The sequence below is a fragment of the Nematostella vectensis genome, chromosome 7 (assembly GCF_932526225.1).
Source record: "Nematostella vectensis chromosome 7, jaNemVect1.1, whole genome shotgun sequence".
Taxonomy (NCBI): domain Eukaryota; kingdom Metazoa; phylum Cnidaria; class Anthozoa; order Actiniaria; family Edwardsiidae; genus Nematostella; species Nematostella vectensis.
Window position 1 is genome coordinate 10,983,452 of NC_064040.1, and position 20,972 is coordinate 11,004,423.

The 20,972-nt window shown below is 43.3% G+C and overlaps 1 protein-coding gene across 2 annotated transcripts in view; it reads right to left on the reverse strand.

Annotated features, from left to right (window-relative positions):
• The window catches only part of LOC5518881 (lysosomal-trafficking regulator), a 53,373-nt gene that overhangs the window by 4,861 nt on the left and 27,540 nt on the right, over window positions 1-20,972 (reverse strand). For both annotated transcript variants that reach the window (XM_048730078.1, XM_048730079.1), the window contains 30 exons: window positions 20,155-20,926; window positions 19,537-19,663; window positions 18,446-18,598; window positions 17,835-17,921; window positions 17,671-17,756; window positions 17,080-17,227; window positions 16,482-16,576; window positions 15,593-15,682; window positions 14,319-14,407; window positions 13,923-14,064; window positions 13,299-13,563; window positions 12,206-12,322; window positions 11,665-11,862; window positions 10,794-10,946; window positions 10,375-10,451; window positions 9,204-9,392; window positions 8,631-8,773; window positions 7,629-7,731; window positions 6,672-6,733; window positions 6,181-6,239; window positions 5,868-5,954; window positions 5,446-5,511; window positions 5,273-5,364; window positions 4,545-4,703; window positions 4,161-4,227; window positions 3,736-3,883; window positions 3,044-3,184; window positions 2,296-2,399; window positions 1,073-1,186; window positions 356-644 (listed from right to left, as the gene is read on the reverse strand). In XM_048730078.1, coding sequence (XP_048586035.1) covers window positions 356-644; window positions 1,073-1,186; window positions 2,296-2,399; window positions 3,044-3,184; window positions 3,736-3,883; window positions 4,161-4,227; window positions 4,545-4,703; window positions 5,273-5,364; window positions 5,446-5,511; window positions 5,868-5,954; window positions 6,181-6,239; window positions 6,672-6,733; window positions 7,629-7,731; window positions 8,631-8,773; window positions 9,204-9,392; window positions 10,375-10,451; window positions 10,794-10,946; window positions 11,665-11,862; window positions 12,206-12,322; window positions 13,299-13,563; window positions 13,923-14,064; window positions 14,319-14,407; window positions 15,593-15,682; window positions 16,482-16,576; window positions 17,080-17,227; window positions 17,671-17,756; window positions 17,835-17,921; window positions 18,446-18,598; window positions 19,537-19,663; window positions 20,155-20,926 — 4,422 coding nt within the window. The remainder of the gene's footprint in view (window positions 1-355; window positions 645-1,072; window positions 1,187-2,295; window positions 2,400-3,043; window positions 3,185-3,735; window positions 3,884-4,160; window positions 4,228-4,544; window positions 4,704-5,272; window positions 5,365-5,445; window positions 5,512-5,867; window positions 5,955-6,180; window positions 6,240-6,671; window positions 6,734-7,628; window positions 7,732-8,630; window positions 8,774-9,203; window positions 9,393-10,374; window positions 10,452-10,793; window positions 10,947-11,664; window positions 11,863-12,205; window positions 12,323-13,298; window positions 13,564-13,922; window positions 14,065-14,318; window positions 14,408-15,592; window positions 15,683-16,481; window positions 16,577-17,079; window positions 17,228-17,670; window positions 17,757-17,834; window positions 17,922-18,445; window positions 18,599-19,536; window positions 19,664-20,154; window positions 20,927-20,972) is intronic.

The following is a 20,972-nucleotide window of genomic DNA, read 5'->3' on the forward strand; positions in this document are numbered from 1 at the left end:
CGCTTGAATTAGCCGATGGAAATGGATGCTATGTGTGACTCGCCATTGAGCGGGAGCATAAAATGCCTGCGTATTTGGCCTTCTTTTAGGATAGATAGTAGCTAGATATCATTATCGATGTGGAGTTTTAGTGCTTGTTTTAGTACTTTCAATTTAAGGTAAAGTGAATGGGGTGTTATTTAAGACCTCGAGTTCGTAGGTCACCCTTCATCACGCAATAGGATGACACATCATAATGTAGCATAATGCACCTAAACGCACCTATCGCTGGGGCGGTAATAGCGTAGCATAATTATTTTAATCAAGCTTACGCATCTAACACTAGAGTGACTTATAATAGCATTATAACGCCCACCTGCCAGTGTATCAGTGATGCTCCCGACGATAGTGTTTTCAGACGAGAAAGAGCTCGTGAATCTATTGATAAAAGTCCCCGTGAATGAAGCGACCTCCGCGTCCAACTTCAGCGAGCTGACAGAAGCCGTGTCCGCGGCAGAGAGGGCCTGGGGTTTGCGGGTGACCCACGGGCTGTGCGGGTAGGTGAAGAGTTGCGTCGGGGTCTGACCATACGTCTCGATCATGGTCTTCAGGGCCTTGTTGCTGATGGGGTCTGTGATCGAGTTGATGTCCACGCCGAAATACGTCTAACAACAGAGGCCATAAGGTATTTAAAAGGGAATTTTAATTTGCTTTAAAAAGCAATTACCACAGCCGACTCGGGGAGAACTTGATCCTAAAAAAGCTTTCATGCTTTGTGCTGAATTCTAAACTAGTTTTGATAAAATTAACTAGTTTTTGTTGTCCCAAAAATATTGAAAAGCCTAGGATCTTAATTCCAACATAGCGAGCTATGATAGTCTAGTTTTCAGCGCACACGTTCTCGTTCTCGCTAGACCGTGAAACTTGGAGTTTTCACGTTCGAAGGAAACCGGCTGAAATGTATCAGACAGAATCCATTTCAGAGTATATTTCACGTCTGGCTCTTTGAATTTCGATTGTTTTCTGTCGTCACTGCTTAAATTCCTAATGTGACAGCTCATAGGAAAACGTACACTTTGTTGACGTCACTCACCGCAGGATGAAACACATTAAGCGCCTCCACTGCGTCTTTGCCAGTCTGCTTGAATCCAAAGATGAGATCTATCCAGTTATGCAAATGCTGTGATACAATGTCCGTCTCTAAGGCCTGTAAAAACATGGGTAACACAACGCTTGAGTATGGGTAACACAACGCTTGAGTATGGGTAACACAACGCTCGAGCATGGGTAACACAACGCTCGAGCATGGGTAACACAACGCTTGAGCATGGGTAACACAACGCTTGAGAATGGGTAACACAACGCTTGAGCATGGGTAACACAACGCTGGAGCATGGGTAACACAACGCTTGAGCATGGGTAACACAACGCTTGAGCATGGGTAACACAACGCTTGAGCATGGGTAACACAACGCTTGAGCATGGGTAACACAACGCTTGAGTATGGGGTAACACAATGCTTGAGCATGGGTAACACAACGCTTGAGCATGGGTAACACAACGCTTGAGCATGGGTTACACAACGCTTGAGCATGGGTAACACCACGCTTGAGCATGGGTAACACAACGCTTGAGCATGGGTAACACAACACTTGAGCATGGGTAACACAACGCTTGAGCATGGGTAACACGACGCTTGAGCATGGGTAACACAACGCTTGAGCATGGGTAACACAACGCTTGAGCATGGGTAACACAACGCTTGAGCATGGGGAACACAACGATTGAGCATGGGTAACACAACGATTGAGCATGGGTAACACAACGCTTGAGCATGGGTAACACAACGCTTGAGCATGGGAAACACAACGCTTGAGCATGGGTAACACAACGCTTGAGCATGGGAAACATAACGCTTGAGCATGGGTAACACAACGCTTGAGCATGGGAAACATAACGCTTGAGCATGGGTAACACAACGCTTGAGCATGGGTAAAACAACGCTTGAGCATGGGTAAGACAACGATTGAGCATGGGTAACACAACGATTGAGCATGGGTAACACAACGATTGAGCATGGGTAACACGACGCTTGAGCATGGGTAACACAACGCTTGAGCATGGGTAACACAACGCTTGAGCATGGGTAAAACAACGCTTGAGCATGGGTAAAACAACGCTTGAGCATGGGTAACACAACGCTAGAGTATGGGTAACACAACGCTTGAGTATGGGTAACACAACGCTAGAGTATGGGTAACACAACGCTTGAGCATGAAGAGACGTGTGCGGGGGTGGGATGGGTGAGTGACACACCTGTCTATGTATGAGTATGAACAGGCGTGGGTTGTTCTTGGCCCACGGCGGAAGAGAGACGTCCATGACACGGACACCATTCTGGCGGAATCCAAAGTCGAACCCTGGAAATGGTACCAATTCAGCCCAAGCACACAACAAACTATAGTCCTCGTTCAAACAGTGCCGGGCACTACACAGGTGTTAAAGTTAATTCTGCTTACTACATTTTAAGTAGGCCAGGCGTGTAAACAGGGGGAGTGGGCAGGGTGCAGAAACAACCCCCCTTGGCCAAAAGTGGGTCATTTACAATTATGGAATCTATAAATAATATGCTTCTTCCATATGATACCTATAACTGCGCCCCCCCTTTCACAGCAAGTCCTGAGTAGCGCTGTAAGCTATTAAACCCTAAGCCTATCAGTGCTCCCGGTACTGTCACAATGACAATCAATCAATTAAAGTTCTTGATTATACTGACGGGAGAAATGTTTTTGTAGGCTATTAAATCCTACACTAATGAGCTATCTATTTCAGTAGCCACACTTCAATCACTGTGAAATCCACCCATCCAACAATATTCACCCATCCAACAATATTAAAGGTTAAATTATATTTCGAAATTATAAAAATAATGAAGGGAAAGCTGTATTTTTACAAATGTTAAGGGTTTTAAAACAAAATAACATTGTCACGCTATCAGAAAATTTGCTTGATAAGAGGAAATAAGATACAAGAGAAACGTGCAAGTGACTCTTGCGTGACAAACCTTCAAAGTTCTCGAGGAATTCTGGGAGGAAGAAGAACTCAGGGATAAGCTCCTTGACGTCGGTGGGAGACTGGTACGAGGACAATCGCCACGTAGTCGCCAACGAGTGGAATGTTCGATCAGGTTGGTCAAAATTGCCATCTAAGAGAAGAAACGAAAACAATGATTTTGATATATCAAAATGGAATTGAGACGTGGTGGTAAACGATGGCAGTGATTGTAATAATGGAGATGTGATAATGATTATGATGACAAAAACAATGGAGATGGGGTGGTAAACCATGGTGATGATGAAGGTGATGATAATAATGGAGATATGATTATGGTTATGATGATTATAAAATAAGATGAGTAAAACAGAAGTAGAAAGACTATGGCCTAGTTTAGACTCCATTCGATCCATGTGCCGTTCCAAATGCAATCGAATTCATTTGAGATTTGAAACGGCACATGATACCAATAGCGTTTCTACGAATTGAAAAATGGCGAATTTACCCCAAAACTCGTACTGTTACTTAACAGGCGCGTACACAGGGGGGGGGGGGGGGGGGCAAAAAGTGGGTCATTTCTTATAAATCTTCAAATATTATTCTTTTCCATATGATACATATGACTGCGCACCCATCTAACCTCCAGCCCCCCCCCCCCCCCCCCTCGGCCAATCCTGGGAACGCGCATGCTCAATGTCTAACCTTGATATTGTAGAAGCATATTGGTGAAGGGTGGAAGTCGGACGAGGAAGTGTAGCACTGTGCCACTGTTGGAATAGTGGGAGCTATAGTGACAGGGTGCAGCCGCGGGGTCACTTTCCCCTTGTTGCTCATAGTCTTCCTTTAGACACTGAAAAACGTGTTTATGTAAGTACAGGTAATCTACTGTTAGAAGAGTCGGAGCTATAATGACAGAGTGCGGCTGTGGGGTCACTTTCTCGCTCATGCTCTTCCTACTTTTTACTGAAAAACGTGTTTATATGGGTACAAGTAAACTACTGTTGGGGAAATGATGCACATTTTGTGCAACTTTGGACAAAAAGAGCCTTTAACCTGCAGATTTTCAACTGCGCAAGCATGTTTTTTCTTCTTCTAGGCAAATGTTTAATCGCACTAGTGTGACGTACCCTGTAATACTCTTTATACTTGGCTTCCATGATGGGGTTCTGCACAGCTATCGGTTTGGTTAGATCTCTGAGAAACAGAATAAAACGATATAAGAGTTTTAGATCATTGAACGCCGTCCAGGATAGACAGCATAGCTTGGCTCTCAGGGATTGAACGCGAAGCACGAAGCTCTGTATTCAGAGAGCCTCGCTTTCATGCACAGCGCCTCGTTTTCATTCACAGCGCTTCGCTTTCGTTGCGGCTTCTCTCTCGAAACAAAAAAAGACGGATGCGCCGATTCCTGGGCCGCTCTCAAAGGAAACAGAGCCGGCCTAAGTTCAAGATCCAAATCTTATACTGTAGTCATAAACCCCATATAGGAGACAACATAAACAGCGTGTTACCTTAAGGTCTTGGGGTCATTCAGGTCCAGGACCTCGCTGGTAAAGTCGGAGAGCACGAACGGGAAGACTGGGTACTGCATAAGGTCGTTACACGTGCGACCCGCCATCTTGTTGAGTTCGGTTAGGTACTCGAAATTAGACAGGGTACCCGCGCGCCACCTGCAAAGAGATGATACGAGATACAGTAGAAATTCCGTTAAAATTCGAAATCGAGCTAGCAGCCTGAAAAGGGAGGATAACTCCCCTACAGTAGAACGGTAGAATCCTTTACAGTGGGACCTGCAAAAGTGTGGACTCCCAAAATATGTGTTCAACGTTTATTGTCTTCTGACGAATCACAAGCGATAATCAAGGCGCACAAACTTACTGACACACGTTCCTTGGTGATTGTTTGCAAATCTCGCATGTGATTGGTCAAAACAAACATGGTGGTGGTGATGATGACGATGATTGATGACAATGATGATTGATGATGAAGCTGATGGTGGTGGTGATGGTGATGATAACGATGATAATGATTATGATGACGATTGTTGTGATGATGTTGATGATGATGATGAAGACCGACAATGATGACGTCGATGATTAATGATGATGGTGATCATGATGATACTAAAGCCGCTGCCTATGGCGGTGATGATGATGACAATGATTGATGATTATTAATGATTATGATGCTACCTGCCTATGATAATGGTTATATGGTGGTAATGACAATGACGACTCACCTAGCTGTGACGCTGTTAAGGTGTTCGGATGCAGGCCTCTCAATGATCGGTAACCGCCTCTGCTTAAACTCGCTCAGCACAAGGTCTCGATCCTACGACAAAAGGACATGTATAACTCCTAGATCTATCAGACGAGGCGCAATGAAAGGAAACCTAACATGGCCAAACGTTACCTCCTTGCTGTCGAACGCGAGTAGATAAGTCCGTCCATTTGATAGAAATACTTCTATACCAATATCCTGGAACCAATAGTAACACCATTATTCACGCTCAGGTTTGGGAGGGGAGGGAGGGTAGTTATTTTTTTTTTACAATGCAAGAGAAGTCGAAAAAGAGAGATGGAAAGGCTGTAGCAGGACTCGAAACATTAGGACCCTTGCCTGGAGCCTCCCTCCTGCACTGGGTACACACTGTTACTTGCGCAATGAAGACGGAATACAAATGAGTTGGAAGCCAAACTATGAGTAACTTTCACACCTCAGCGTTCAATTTATGATCAAAGGTGTTTTAGGTTTTGACACTCATTACTTCTACACTGTCAGTTCCATTAGTCTACACGTATTAAACATCGTATATACCACATAAAAACCTGTACCTGGAGGCAGTAACGACGTGAGCGAATTTCCAGGATGTCATCATTTGACCAGGAAATGGACACGGTGTCTTTGTTTCCAAGCAGAATCTAAAGCGATATGTGTGTTAGAGAATAAATTAGACAATCTTGGTTATAGAGACAGCGCTGAGCTGCGTTGGGAAAAATACAACTAAGAAAGAAAGAGCAAAACCTGATAACTGGTAAGAGCCATAAAGTAGGGAACTGTTTTTAATGATTATATAAACCCTCGCTAAATTAAGTTAATTGTATGGAATACAAAACATACTTCGTCATTAATTACTGTTTAGTATACCTGAGTTATATCGGTATCAGCGATAGCCCCTTCTCCGACAAAGTACATATGGCTTTCACCTACAGTAAAACAGGAAATCATTTTTAAAAAAACATTTCAATGACGTGAGCAACAGTAGCATAGAATTGCACCAGTGTAGAATGACAGATTGGCATTTTCTTTTGCTTTAGAATGATATACGGTGTCCATTTTGAGCCCTGGAAAAATTCAAAATACATCTAATGATTTCAAATCAAAATAAATGTTATTCGGCCCTCTTCCAACCTCACAATGTTGAGACCAGTGTAAAAACTCCAGAGATGATTTCACAACATTGTTGGATTTTTTTTTCTTGAAACTCCTGCTTCCTTGACACGGGGCACAGCGGAAATACCTTTTCCAAAATCAGAAGATAGAAATGGATGCTTTCTCACCCTCCGTATTTTGCAGGGGTGACCAAATGAGGGCTGGCTGACACTCTTTTAAGTAATCGGGTCCACATCAAGACTTACCAATGAGGATCACGCCCTGTGTTTTAGTGTCCAATGTTATGTTTTTGCAATGACACTGGAAGCTGTAAAAGTATGAGAATTATTACCGACGTGTGATCCCCCTGGAGGCAAATACCCATCCCCCAAAAATCACCCCCACTCCCCCCCTTTTCCCCTCGAAGTGCCCCCAAAAAATCACCCCCACTCCCCCCTTTTCCCCTCGAAGTGCCCCCAAAAATCACCCCCACTTCCCCCCTTTTCCCCTCGAAGTGCCCCCAAAAATCACCCCCACTCCCCCCTTTTCCCCTCGAAGTGCCCCCAAAAATCACCCCCACTCCCCCCTTTTCCCCTCGAAGTGCCCCCAAAAAATCACCCCCACTCCCTCCCTTTTCCCCTCGAAGTGCCCCCAAAAAATCACCCCCACTCCCCCCCTTTTCCCCTCGAAGTGCCCCCAAAAAATCACCCCCACTCCCCCCCTTTTCCCCTCGAAGTGCCCCCAAAAATCACCCCCACTCCCCCCCCTTTCCCCTCGAAGTGCCCCCCAAAAATCACCCCCACTCCCCCCCTTTTCCCCTCGAAGTGCCCCCAAAAATCACCCCCACTCCCCCCCTTTTCCCCTCGAAGTGCCCCCAAAAATCACCCACACTCCCCCCCCTTTCCCCTCGAAGTGCTTTAAAGACACTGTATAAAGAGAACAGTCTTTAACTTTTAGAGAAGAACCCACAACCACTTTTGCTTGCGCTTTTACTTGGCCACTGGTGCACTGTCATACTACTTATAAGTTCAAAAGATTAACTTCTCGAACGCAATAGGTTCTGATACACGAAGGCTGACTTTAGGCAAATTCATATACCAAGCGAGGTAAATAAGGTAAACTGACTTGTAGCCAACAAAGGGGATTGGTAAGCGAAACTCCACAAACAGAAACATAAGCAAATTGAAAAACAAAGCAGAAAGAGTGGGACTATTTGTACCTACCGTATTGTGTCAAGAGTGTCAAATATATAGTAGACATTCTTCTTCATAGAGGTTGTCGTGTCTTCAAACAGATAGGCCAATGGTGTGTATCCTTGCCTAGGATCTATCAAAAAAGATTATTTCATTTATTTTATTTATAGGCTTCCGTCACGATGTGACGAGGAGGATGCTAACGGACGAGAGGTCCCGGCAAGGCAAACCCCTACCCACGTGACAGGACATCACCAATTTTACAGAACCAAAATAAAATTAAGAATCAATACAGATAATGTGACATAGCATAAAATCTAGCAGAAGTCAATGTTTAGCGATCTGTAATGAGGGCAGTCTTCCATATACAAACCCGTTCAGGATCAAAGTCAAAAAGCAGTTTATCATAGTACAGATTTTGGACTTTTGTTTTGAAACTAGCAAAGGTAGGTGACTGTTTAACATTCAGAGACATTCATTACTGAAAACTGATGAATGATGAGCGATACGACAAATGACGTTAATTTGACAAAAAGATTCAGAATTGGTTTTAACAGTAGAAATGTGAAACATCATAAAGATGGTGTTATTTTTCCCCGCTAAAAAAACACCGAGTAAACGGTGCGAGCGGGATAGAAATATCCCTGGCAGGGACGGCGAAGTGTTTCCAAAAGTGTGGGGCCGAGGTTGTTGGAGGGGTGGTTGAAGGGATGGTAGTTCTAAGAGGGGAAGGGGTTTTTGACATAAAGTACCACTAAAATGAATACAAACAGTCCAATCGATAATAAACTGTAGACAATATACAGTTGTAGAATATCGTATCTTCAAGCAATCAATTTCTACATGTAACGCTCGATACATTTTAAACCCCGCGTTCATGTGAAAAAAAAAACACCTACTCAGAAAAGTGGAGGGGCGTTGCGATTGAGAGACGATTATATGCCCATAAAAGCGAGGGTTTCTCGAACTATTTTTAGTACCCATCATTGACGGAGCGGTAACATATTCCCGTAAAATCAAGGGTTTACTCACTTTCCTTTTTGTACCCGTCCATGACAAAGCGATCGCTAATGTCTAAGTGAAATCTTTGCAAACGACATCGGACACGTGACGGTCCCTCAGTCGGATCCAGTCTCCAGGACGTTGGAAAAAAATCCTCGTCATACCAGATGGATCTACATCAGTATTCCAAAATAATTTGAGTATTGCAGTGGTTACCATTTGAATAGGTAAGTGTTTCACATAGGTTAGTAAGTGTTTCACCTAGGTAAGTAAGTGTTTCACCTAGAAAAGTAAGTGTTTTAACTAGGTAAGCAAGAGTTTCACCCAAGTAGTAATTGTTTCCCCTAGGTAAGTAAGTGCTTTACCTAGGTAAGTAAGTCTTTCACCTAGGTAAGCAAGAGTTTCACTTAGGTAAGCAAGTGTTTCATCTAGGTAAGTGTTTCACCTAGGTAAGTAAATGTTTTACCAAGGTGAGTGTGTCACCTAGGTTAGTGCTTCACCTAGGTAAGTAAGTGTTTCACCTTGGTAGATGTTTCAAATACGTAAGTGCTTCACCTAGGTATAGGTAAGTAAGAGCTTTACCTAAGTAAGTTAGTGCTTCACCTTTCGTGTGTGAGCCTCTCTATCAGCTGCCGCCATTTCTTTCTGACCTGCACCTCAGCCGAAAGAGCGTCTCTGTTGTGCTTGAGTAGAGTCTGCCTTTGGCCGTCTTGTATCTCCACCACGACTCTCGTCACGTCCATAGCAGAAGCAGAGGTCTGTTTCCCAAGAGACACCACTTGCTGTGTCAACCTGGAACAAACAAAGTGGGTTCGATCACGTGATCTAGTGAATACCATTGTAAATAGTCAATATCACCATATACTTTCAGCACTCATACTTTTTGTCAGTGCACCCCATTCCATCCTTGTGCACTTCGTACTTATGATCTGTTTTCCAATTCTCGCACCCTTTAAGGTATATCCCACTCTACTAAAGCACATGCACGTGATACTTACGGCCTGTTCTCCCCCAGTATCGCACCCTTTTCAGGTATATCCCACTCTACTTAAGCACGTGCACATGATACTTACGGTCTGCCCCACCCCCTAGTCTCACTTTCTTTTCAGGTATATCCTACTCTACCAAAGCACGCACTTGCACATGATACTGACGGTCTGTTCCCCCCAGTCTCACATTCTTTTCAGGTATACCCTACTCTACCAAAGCACGTGCACATGATACTTATGGTCTGTTCCCCCCAGTCTCACATTCTTTTCAGGTATATCCCACTCTACCAAAGCACGTGCACATGATACTCACGGTCTGCCCCCCCCCCCCCCCCCCCCCCAGTCTCACATTTTTTTTCAGGTATATCCCACTCTACTTAAGCACGTGCACATGATACTCACGGTCTGTTCCCCCCCAGTCTCACTTTCTTTTCAGGTATATCCTACTCTACTTAAGCACGTGCACATGATACTCACGGTCTGCCCCCCCCCCCCCAGTCTCACATTTTTTTTCAGGTATATCCCACTCTACCAAAGCACGTGCACATGATACTGACGGTCTGTTCCCCCCCAGTCTCACTTTCTTTTCAGGTATATCCTACTCTACCCAAGCACGCACTTGCACATGATACTTACAGTCTATTTTCCCCTAGTCTCACATTCTTTTCAAGTATATCCCACTCTACTAAAGCATGTGCACATAATACTTACGGTCTGTCCCCCCCAGTCTCACACTCTTTTCAGGTATATCACACTCTACTAAAGCATGTGCACATGATACTTACGGTCTGTTCGACTCGACGCGTTTCTTCTGCCACTCCACCATTCCTATGGTATCCGCCTGATCCCACTGATTTGCTTGCTGAGAGAAAGAACAGAAAAAAAATGAGTAAGCCACACTAACTCAACTATTTTGCCATACTTTACGCGGGTCGAAACTTTTAAGAAAATCCAAAAAGATGTTGTAGATGGATGGTAGCACTTGTTATCAGACGAATAAGTATAATTATAGATTTAAATAGCTCTAGAAAAGATAGATATTAACAGACGTTTCGAGGCTACTGCAACAAGACAAGAAGATTATATTATCTATAATAATACCTCATTCTCTCTCAGAATGCATTTGTATTTAAAAAGAGGTATATACTCATGAAAAAAATTATCTTAGATACAGAGAAAAAGAGGGGTGAGCCAGGTAGCCCACCTCGTCGGGGTTCGAGCTCTCTCCAACTGTCATCACTCTGAGCCCGCAGGATTCCAGCAGCTCCATAAAATTCTTGGCGGCCACTTTTTGGTTGTCTATCAGTCGGGGATTGGTAACAAGTTTCGGCATATTAATCACCAGCCTCTCCTTGTGCTGAAAGAAAAGCAGCGCTGACATGTCGATAGCGAACAGGTCTCTACCTAGCCTTTACAGTCCCTTGATTTTGACCTAGTTATATTTGCTTAGATTTTTTTCCGTTTCACGTGATCTAGTATTGATCAGCAGTACCTTTCCCATCATTTGTACGTGATCAACTGTACCTACCCCCCCACCCCTCTATTGCTCGTGATCAACTGAACATTCCCCCTCCATTGCACGTGTTCAACTGAACCTTCCCCCTCCATTGCACGTGATCAACTGAACCTTCCCCCTCCATTGCACGTGTTCAACTGAACCTTCCCCCTCCATTGCACGTGATCAGCATTATCTTTCCCCCACGTGATCAACCTTACCCTTCCCTGTCCGATGCACGTGATCAACAGTACCTTTCCACCTCCGTTGCCTCTGATCAACAGTACATTTCCCTCTCCATTGCACGTGATCAACGGTACATTCCCCCCTACGTCGCACTTGATCAACAGTACATTTCCCCTCCGTTGCACTTGATCAACAGTAGATTTCCCCCCTCCATTGCCTCTGATCAACAGTGCATCCCCCCCGTTGCACGTGATCAACAGTGCATTCCCCCCTCCGTTGCACGTGATCAACAGTGCACTCCCCACTCCGTAACACATAATGAAAAGTACCTTTCCCGCTCCGTTACACGTGATCAACAATACCCTTCCCCTCCGTTGCACGTAAACAACAGTACCTTTCCACCACCGTTGCACGTGATCAGCGCGTAGAGCAGCTTCTTGGCTTGGGGATGGTTGGCAAGCTGGAGCACGTAGAAGCTCAGCTCTGGGTCCTGTCCTGGGCTCAGCAGATGAACCAATAGTTTACTCATTTGACACTTAATGAGGTCCTTGGACGTGTAGAACAACTTGCTTGAAGCGCTCCGCTTGCCGTCCTTTAGGCGGATAAAAAAGACACGACTTAACTAAGGCTGATTTCCACTAGGAGCAAGCAATAATGGTCAAATGCTATTGCAAGCACAAGAAAATAAAGTAACTGCATTCCCATTGCGCTTGAGTTAAATTGTGAATCAAGCCAAGCGGCGCGCTACTGTTGGATGGCCTTCATCCTGGTTAGGGAGCTTTGCTATATGCATGCATTCAAGCATGCCTAACCTTAAAGAAACGTAAAAAAGGGAAAGCAATACGCTGTCCTCTCATCTACCCGAAGAAATGAGACTTTTAAGACGAGAAAAGGGGTTCCCTTCAGCGGTTGCTTATCAATAGCATTGTACATACCAGGGACGCTTCTAAGTACTCCAACATCAGACTGAACACGAACTGAGCAAACTCGCGATTGATGTCAAGACCAGTTGATGCTCCTTTCACGATGGCCGGCTGTAACACCTCATGCACCTTGTAAAAACGTTAATAGAATTCACATGTCTGGGTAATACAGACATTAGGACATTAGACCCTACATTAGGCCATTACAGTGCGATGCACGCTACTATGCCAAAGAAAGTTTATTACCAATCAGTTTAATCGCCACAGACTTTATAACTAGGAGTATTCACTGAAGCATTCCCTCACCTCGCTGGTTATTAGTGAACTCCACGTCAATCAGAAAATTAACAATTGCTGACATGAGATATATTGGAATCAAACAGATTGGACCCAGGTACGAAAGAATAAAACGTCTCACAGAGCTTTACAGAGTAATGCAGATCGAAGACACTTTGGCGCATCAATGGAATGTATAATATTTATCTTTCTTCCATAAAACAGAGTACAAGGAGATAATTATAGTGACAGCTTTTGGAAGCAAGCAAATGCACGTGAGAAATGTACTATGTGATAGACATGCTATAAATCAAAACGAGGTTTAAAAAGTTAGTTTTACGCCTGTTCTGACGTTTGGAGGGTTAACTACACTATTTCACAAAGACGGAAGACTTTAAACCTCGTTTTGATTTATAGCTTGTCTACATCACGGCTACGCAGGCAATCTAGTTTTACTACAACTTGTAATTAGTCTTTCTATTTACACCATATGTGATTAACTTCAATGAACTTGTCATCCGTCGAGGTAAGAAAATGATAAGTGTTAATCAAAACGGGGCCGTAGCAGGGGGTGGGGCACTGGGGGTACGCCCCCCCCCCAATATTTTCAAAAATTATAAGGAAATGACCAGTAGGGGCATCGCTGTGAACCCCATTGTTTTATTAATGTTTCTGTATCGTGACTCCCCCCCTCAATAATTCGAGGCCTGCTATGGCTATGCTTTAATTATTTTTTTATAGCGCGTGCCGCTCAATGAAACGATATAAAGATTCCATTGAAAGACGAATCCTTTTTTTACTTGATGAGAAAGCGTTAAGTGACCCCCACCTGCAAGTCTGCCGCGTAGAACTGGAGCGGGCCGCACGCATCCTGGAGAAAGAAAGTCTTAGAATAGATTACAAAGTTGACCGCAGTCTGGACTGTGTTCTTGAAGCGACGGGTCTGCTCGTTCAGGTTGGCTCGTGTGGGGGAGCTCTTTAGGAGGCTTGGATCCAAGCTCGGTTGATCGTCACCGGAAGAGAGATGGATCCATGAGGAGACTGGGCTGAACGGAGACTGCTCAGGCGAGCGATCAGAGACGCGGAACGGGAGCCTGGAACAAGATAAAGAATTCATGCGCCATTGTCTTATAGTCACATGGACACAGAATAAGCCATGCGATCTGCCACGTATAAGAGTAAAAACAAGCTTGATATTTCATTTATTCATTCACATGGTTAATTACGTGGTCGCGGCCAAACAGAAACAATATTGCTGTACTAAGAAAATCTGTAAAGTATGAAAAACTATTTCATTAAATATTTATCTGCTAGATGTGAGATTACTTACACATTGTTGTATTCATCTAAACGATCAAAGGTCATGAAATAAACCCGGGTGTTTTTTGCATTTGGACAAATAATAACTGAACATACCAGACACCCTAAATGTGGAGCTCGATTCACTCCTTACCTAAGGCCAGTATTCTTCTTGGTTTTCCGAGCAGCTCCCATCGCTGTCTCCTCTTTGCAAATTTCCTGGAAAAAGTGCAGTGCTACCTGGACCGCGAAGTACCGGAGGTACCTGGCCAGGTACAACATGTAGGTGCCATTATCTGGACAGAGAAGAATAAGTTGTTTGAGAGGTGACTACAATGCGGTTGAATGGAAACTACGGCAAATACGATGAAAATGTCACTGAACATGTCACTGGCATTTGGGTTGCCTTAGGCTTACGGGTTAGGGGCACTATAGTTAGCAATAAATAAGTGACCAAACCAATTCGAAGCTCGAATTGGTTTGGTCACTTAACATTGGTTTGGTCACTTTTGGTCAATCTCGACTATTGACGAGATATCCGCGAACGTACCTCTGCTCTTGCGGTGATCCCACTCCTCGAGATTTTCAAGCACCACCAGCAAGTCCTCGAACATTTGAAACAGGAGGTCACCAGAAGTGCTGTTAAAAAACGGATATAACGATAAATATGTAAAATCAATTGTGCGCGTATCGCAGCTTTGAGAAAACAGAGTTCAGACGTGTGAACAAAGTGTAGAAAATAGGCCCGTCAACGTACATGTAGCAACTGCAACAATTATTTACGGCAACTGTGTAAAGCTTATCATACATCTATTGGGTATTTTAGTATCGTCGTACTATGACAACTGTTAATAAACGGTATAAGACTGATAACAATGTAAAAACATTGAAAAAAAAAATTCTCTTGACCTCTCTCTCACACACGAGTCCAATGAGCTAACCACTTGGCCACGTGGCTCTCAGCCAAAGATCGAAGTACTAAAATTAATTTTATTACTGCTTTGTATTGAACCCTTCTTGTCCTTCGAAAAGTTCTGTCGAGCATGACAAAATAATAAGTACTTTAAATATGTTTGACCCTACAGAGAACTACAATAAAGCTCTGAAACTGTTGCCACTTGATTTCCCGTTAAAAGGAATCGGATACGGGCAAAAATACCCGACCCGAAACGAGAGCGTGTTGACGCGTGCTTGATCGTGTGTTTCGGCACGAATTGCAAACTTTTATAAATCACTAACTTAAAGTTACACCGAGATTGCATCGAGTTTATTTTTTGTTTAACAAATCCCGAATTATTTTGATTATTTAGATATTTTCTTCTTTATAAGTGATTGTCAACTAACGACCAAAGCCCGAAGTATATCCGAGCAAACCTCGCGAACGCGGTTACTTATTGTGGCACATAGTAGCTACTCGCACATGCGCAGTAGCTACAAAAAACGTTAACAAAGTGCAGACCTGGGGGACAAAGTGTACAAAAAGTAACAAAGAGCAATACTTTTTCAGAATTAGTGTACATGATTAACAAATGAACAATCCTTTGAAAAACAGCATTGTAAGGGCTAATGAAATGTGCGCCACTCGATCAAAAGTAGTTCCTTACCATTGTTCTATAAATACTATTTTTGAAGTTCATTTATAACGGCTAGTATTTTATAACATATGAAATGATTTGATAAGATATGATATGATTGATATAATAATAATGATAATGGCAATGGCAATGGCTATGATAACGATAACGATAACGACATTATCATTAATGATAATGATGGTGATGGTGATAATGATAATGATAGTGATACAACTAGAATGTTCGTTACCTGCAGGCCTTCCTGACCATACACGCGATGAACTCCTGAACAGACGAGACCAGGTCACGCATGTCCCACTGCTGTGCTCTGCAATCAGCACTACAACAACAATCACACGTAAAAACAATCGTACAAGCAACAATCATACAAGCAACAATCATACAAGCAACAATCATACAGTCAACAACCATAAAGTCAACAATCATACAGTCAACAATCATACAGTCAACAATCATACAAGCAACAATCATACAAGCAACAATCATACAGTCAACAACCATACAGTCAACAATCATACAGTCAACAATCATACAGTCAACAATCATACAGTCCACAATCATACAGTCCACAATCATACAGTCAACAATCATACAAGCAACAATCATACAGTCAACAATCATACAGTCAACAATCATACAGTCAACAATCATACAGTCAACAATCATACAGTCAACAATCATACAGTCAACAATCGTACAGTCAACAATCGTACAGTCAACAATCATACAGTCAACAACCATACAGTCAACAATCATACAGTCAACAATCGTACAGTCAACAATCATACAGTCAACAATCATACAGTCAACAATCATACAGTCAACAATCATACAAGCAACAATCATACAAGCAACAATCATACAGTCAACAATCGTACAGTCAACAATCATACAGTCAACAACCATACAGTCAACAATCATACAGTCAACAATCATACAGTCAACAATCATACAGTCAACAATCATACAGTCCACAATCATACAGTCCACAATCATACAGTCAACAACCATACAGTCAACAATCATACAGTCAAATATCATACAGTCAACAATCAACAGTCGTACAAGCAACAATCGTACCATCGGGGAGTTTGGATGATGGAGAGGAGAGCCCCTACCTTTGCTTCTGCAGGATACGTGAGAGCCCAGAGATAACGTTGCATATGGTCTGAAGCAGACCGTTCGCCACTGCTTGAAGACACAAATCATCCACCTTCAAGACAAATAAGTATGTCGTATAAGCACGTGCGATCGCTTTTAAGTGATCTTAAAAAAGGGTTTCTGGCAAACACAGTCCTAATAATAACGCTGCAACATGTAAAAGAAGTCAATATTTTAAGGATAGCCCTAGAGATTCACAAGGGAAGGAAGGAAATCTTTTAACCCTTCTTAAAGGGTAAGTTCGCTTCCTTGGAACAAGTAATTAGTCTAATTCCTTAAGGACAGCCCTTATAGATTCACATTTTAAGGAAGAAAATGGAATCTGTTACACCTTCTTAAAGGGTAAGTTCCCTTGGAACAAGTCATTAGTCTAATACCTTAAGTACAGCCCTTATAGATTCACATTTTAAAGGGAAGGAAGGTAATCTGTTAACCCTTCTTAAAGGGTAAGTTCTTATTTCTTGAAACAGGTCATTAGTAAACACCTTAAGGATAGCCCTAGAGATACACATGTAGAGTTAGGTAAGAACCTTTTAACGCTACCACTTACAATACCTTAATGAAGAGCTGACAGAGGTGCTTGACCATCAAGCGGAAGAGGTTTGGGGTGGTGAGACTGTTCTCCAGTAGAGCAAGCAGAGGAACCACACCCAAGGGGCGCACCGTCTCCAGCAGGCTACAGTCAGGAGTATCCACATATGCACTAGAGCAAGGAATACAGTGGAACCTCTATTGAGCAGTGGTACCAAAGGGGGCTCACTGTATTAGCACCTCAGTGTACGGGGCCCGTCATCTCAGTATATTAGCACCTCAGTGTACGGGCCCCGTCATCTCAGCAGAAACGGGTTCGTTTCCCGGTGGAGACAATGGGAGTATCTTTCTGTTTCTCGGCCCTGAATTTCACTGGCTGTATGTTGGCTTACTAGAATCTTATGTTCCTCAGTGCAAACATGGACATTTTAAATACGTTCTAAATACATTCTAATGTAAAGCGCTGCATTTCTTTTTTCCATATTTAAGCGACCTCCCCTGTGACAGAGGCAAGTGTCCTATTATGAAGTGAGATATCTATACACCAAGTTAGCCGAAATCAAATATAGCTTAGGTTGTCTGTCTAGACAAGGCAGGGAGGGGGATGTGACTTACAGGTCTTTCTGCAAATCAACTTGACGACCAACAAGAAGCCAAAGACACGCTTCTACGGTTTCCATGGTGATAGGATAGTCATAAAGCTAAAGAAAAAGACAAAAAGAAACTAGCACTTCTCATTACCATCAAAATAATTAAATATTCAAACATCAAAGTCTAACCTGATTGGCTAGTAGGTGGTAACCGTTGCTACGGATAAAGTGACTGTACTGCTCTGGCTCCGCCTTCTGGAGATACAGGCAAAGAATCTGAAAATTTTAAACAATCACAAATACACATTAACAATAATATCATAGCAAGTCCCCAGATATCCTTGGAAAAGTTCCTTGATAATAAGTTCCCGGATGTTCTTGGAAACGTACCTTGATGACAAGTTCCCAGGATGTTCTTTGAAACGTACCCTGATGACGAGTTCACGGATGTTCTAGGAAACATACCTTGATAACGAGTTCACAGACGTTCTTGGGAACGTGCCTTGATGACGAGTTCCCGGATGTTCTTGGAAACGTACGTTGATAACGTGCTCCCGGATATTCTCGGAAACGTACCTCAATGACGAGTTCACGGATGTTTTTTTTGAAACGTACCTTGCTGACGAGTTCACAGACGTTCTTGGGAACGTGCCTTGATGACGAGTTCACCGATGTTCTTGGAAGAGTACCTTGATGACGAGTTCACGGAAGTTCTGGGGAACTTACCTTGATGACGGGTTTCCGGATATTCTTGGAAACGTACCTTGATGACGAGTTCACGGGTGGTTTTGAAAACGTACCTTGATGACGAGTTCCCGGATGTTCTCGCAGTCATGCGAGACCCAGACTAGGAGATACTCGGCTTTTAGCACTCCGCCGATCACCGCGGGCACCTGCTCGGGCTGAAGATTGAACAACACCTTCTGCAGTAGCTTGAGCAGACCGAGCCGCATCTAGAAGAACACGACACAACTCAAAACAGCTATTACACTAAAAACACACAGGTGATGCAAACATGATCAGACGTTCGAGGCGCATCTAGAACACGTGACACAACTCAAAACAGCTACTCAATAAAAAAAGAACACACGTGATACATGTTCGAGGGGCATATAAAAGATCAGGACACTCAACCGAATGACTTCAAATTAGTAAAATCGAGCTGACTTCCCTAGAGACTATTTTTCAGTCATTACACGAATAAGGTCATGCTTGGACGCCGTTTTTTTCATGCGCCGTTCCAAAAGTAAATGTATGCAAATGAAGATTGAAACAAATGTATCGGTTTTAGTATCCCTTGAGGGCAGTTCACGGGGGTCGACTGGGTTAACATGGTGGTCGGCTATAGACAAAGATATTCAAGGAACAAACCTTGAGCAGAAAAACAACTGTTTACAAGGCAGTCAATTATAGGTCGTGATATTTGGGGACAAACCTTAGCCAGAAATATAACTGTTTACAAGGCAGTCAATTATAAGTCGTGATATTTAGGGGAAAAACCCTGACAAGAAATATAACTGTTTACAAGGCAGTCAGTTATAGGTCGTGATATTTAGGGGACAAACCTTAGCCAGAAATATAACTGTTTACAAGGCATTCAATTATAGGTCGTGATATTTAGGGGGAAAACCTTGGCGAGAAATATAACTGTTTACAAGGCAGTCAGTTATAAGTCGTGATATTTAGGGGACAAACCTTAGCCAGAAATATAACTGTTTACAAGGCATTCAATTATAGGTCGTGATATTTAGGGGGAAAACCTTAGCCAGAAATATAACTGTTTACAAGGCATTCAATTATAGGTAGTGATATTTAGGGGAAAAACCCTGACAAGAAATATAACTGTTTACAAGGCAGTCAGTTACAGGTCGTGATATTTAGGGGGACAAACCTTGGCCATGTTATCAGCGACTTTCCGTCTTGCTTCGGGTGGTCGGTATAACCGAGTAGTTGACATGATACCGGGAAACCCGTCAACAACAAGATACTCGTCTGTAGAGCTTGGGCAATGAGCAAGGCTGAAAGCAAACAAGTAGAGTGCTTGGGATATATGCTAAGCTGAAAGCCAACAAGTAGAACGCTTGGGAAATAAGATAAGCTAAAAGCAAACAAGTAGTGCGCATATATTTAGTGTTCCAAGATTGGGCCCCGCGCATATAGCGCAAACATTGTGCGAAAAAAAAAAACATTTTTGCAAGTCGCGAAATATTAGAGTATAGAGTATAGTGAATTTTAATACACTTTATAAGCAAAAACTACAATTATTGAAACTGAACATCCTATAGTTATTAATACCTAGTAGTTTTTGCTACCCCTTCCAAAAAGTCTGAAAAACTATAATGGTCGGATAATCAGGCGAAGGTCTAAAGTGCAACTGAACAAGCTTTCATTTATGGTTTTTATTCGATAATTTGGTCGTCTTCTACCTGCTTCTTAGCAAATAACTAAACTAACCAAAAATGATTCATTTGTCGTTGTTTTTATTCAAAAAATTAGGATCGTCGTTTACCTGCTTCTTAGCGAGCTGAAGTCCGACTCGTTGATGAACTCATACTCCTGCACGTCCACACTAGAATTCCATTCACGAGGTGTCATCCTCTTCCGGTCAATAGATACGGGGTGACTGCCGGGACCGAGGTAGGACCCTACAGGGGTCTTGGGTGTGGCAGGGCTCACAGAGGAAGGGCACCTGATGGGGTCTACCTCAGGGTAGTGGTTATCGTGGAAGAGGATTGGGTCACCATCCACCGATGAGGACACCCCTTGAGGCGCCATACTCCAGGTCCTGCACTCTGGGATTTGAACTGTGAGGCCGTGATTCATGGGAATAGAAGGACAACTTGACGAGACCTTGTGATTTGGATCGAGATCGGCATTGTCATCTGTAAGCTTGAGCTTGTCTCGACTCTGGTATAACTCTTCATTTTCCCCATTCTCAGCTTGATCATCAGTGTCTGCCTTGGTGTTATTCTGGTCTTCGAGATTCTCGGTCGTTATTGTTTCATGTCTCTCCCTAGTCCTGGAGTCAATCCCAAAAGCACGACAAAGGCTTCCATCTCCAGCCCAAGAAGCTTCTCCATAGTGTGACAACACCGGGTGGTCTAGGTGTGACGGTAACGAATGAGCTGGAATGCGTGACACACACCGTACTGGAGTCGCGTCAGGGATGTGTGGGCTGAGAGGGGTGGTTGGTATCGGCTTGCCTGGGCTGATTGGTTCCGAGGAGAGTGCAGGGGAGTGGTGAGGCGAGGGGTAGCGGACACGATAAGGTGAGGGGCGACCTGGGGGTTAAGAAAAACAATCAGGCCCCTTTAGGTAGCATCACTG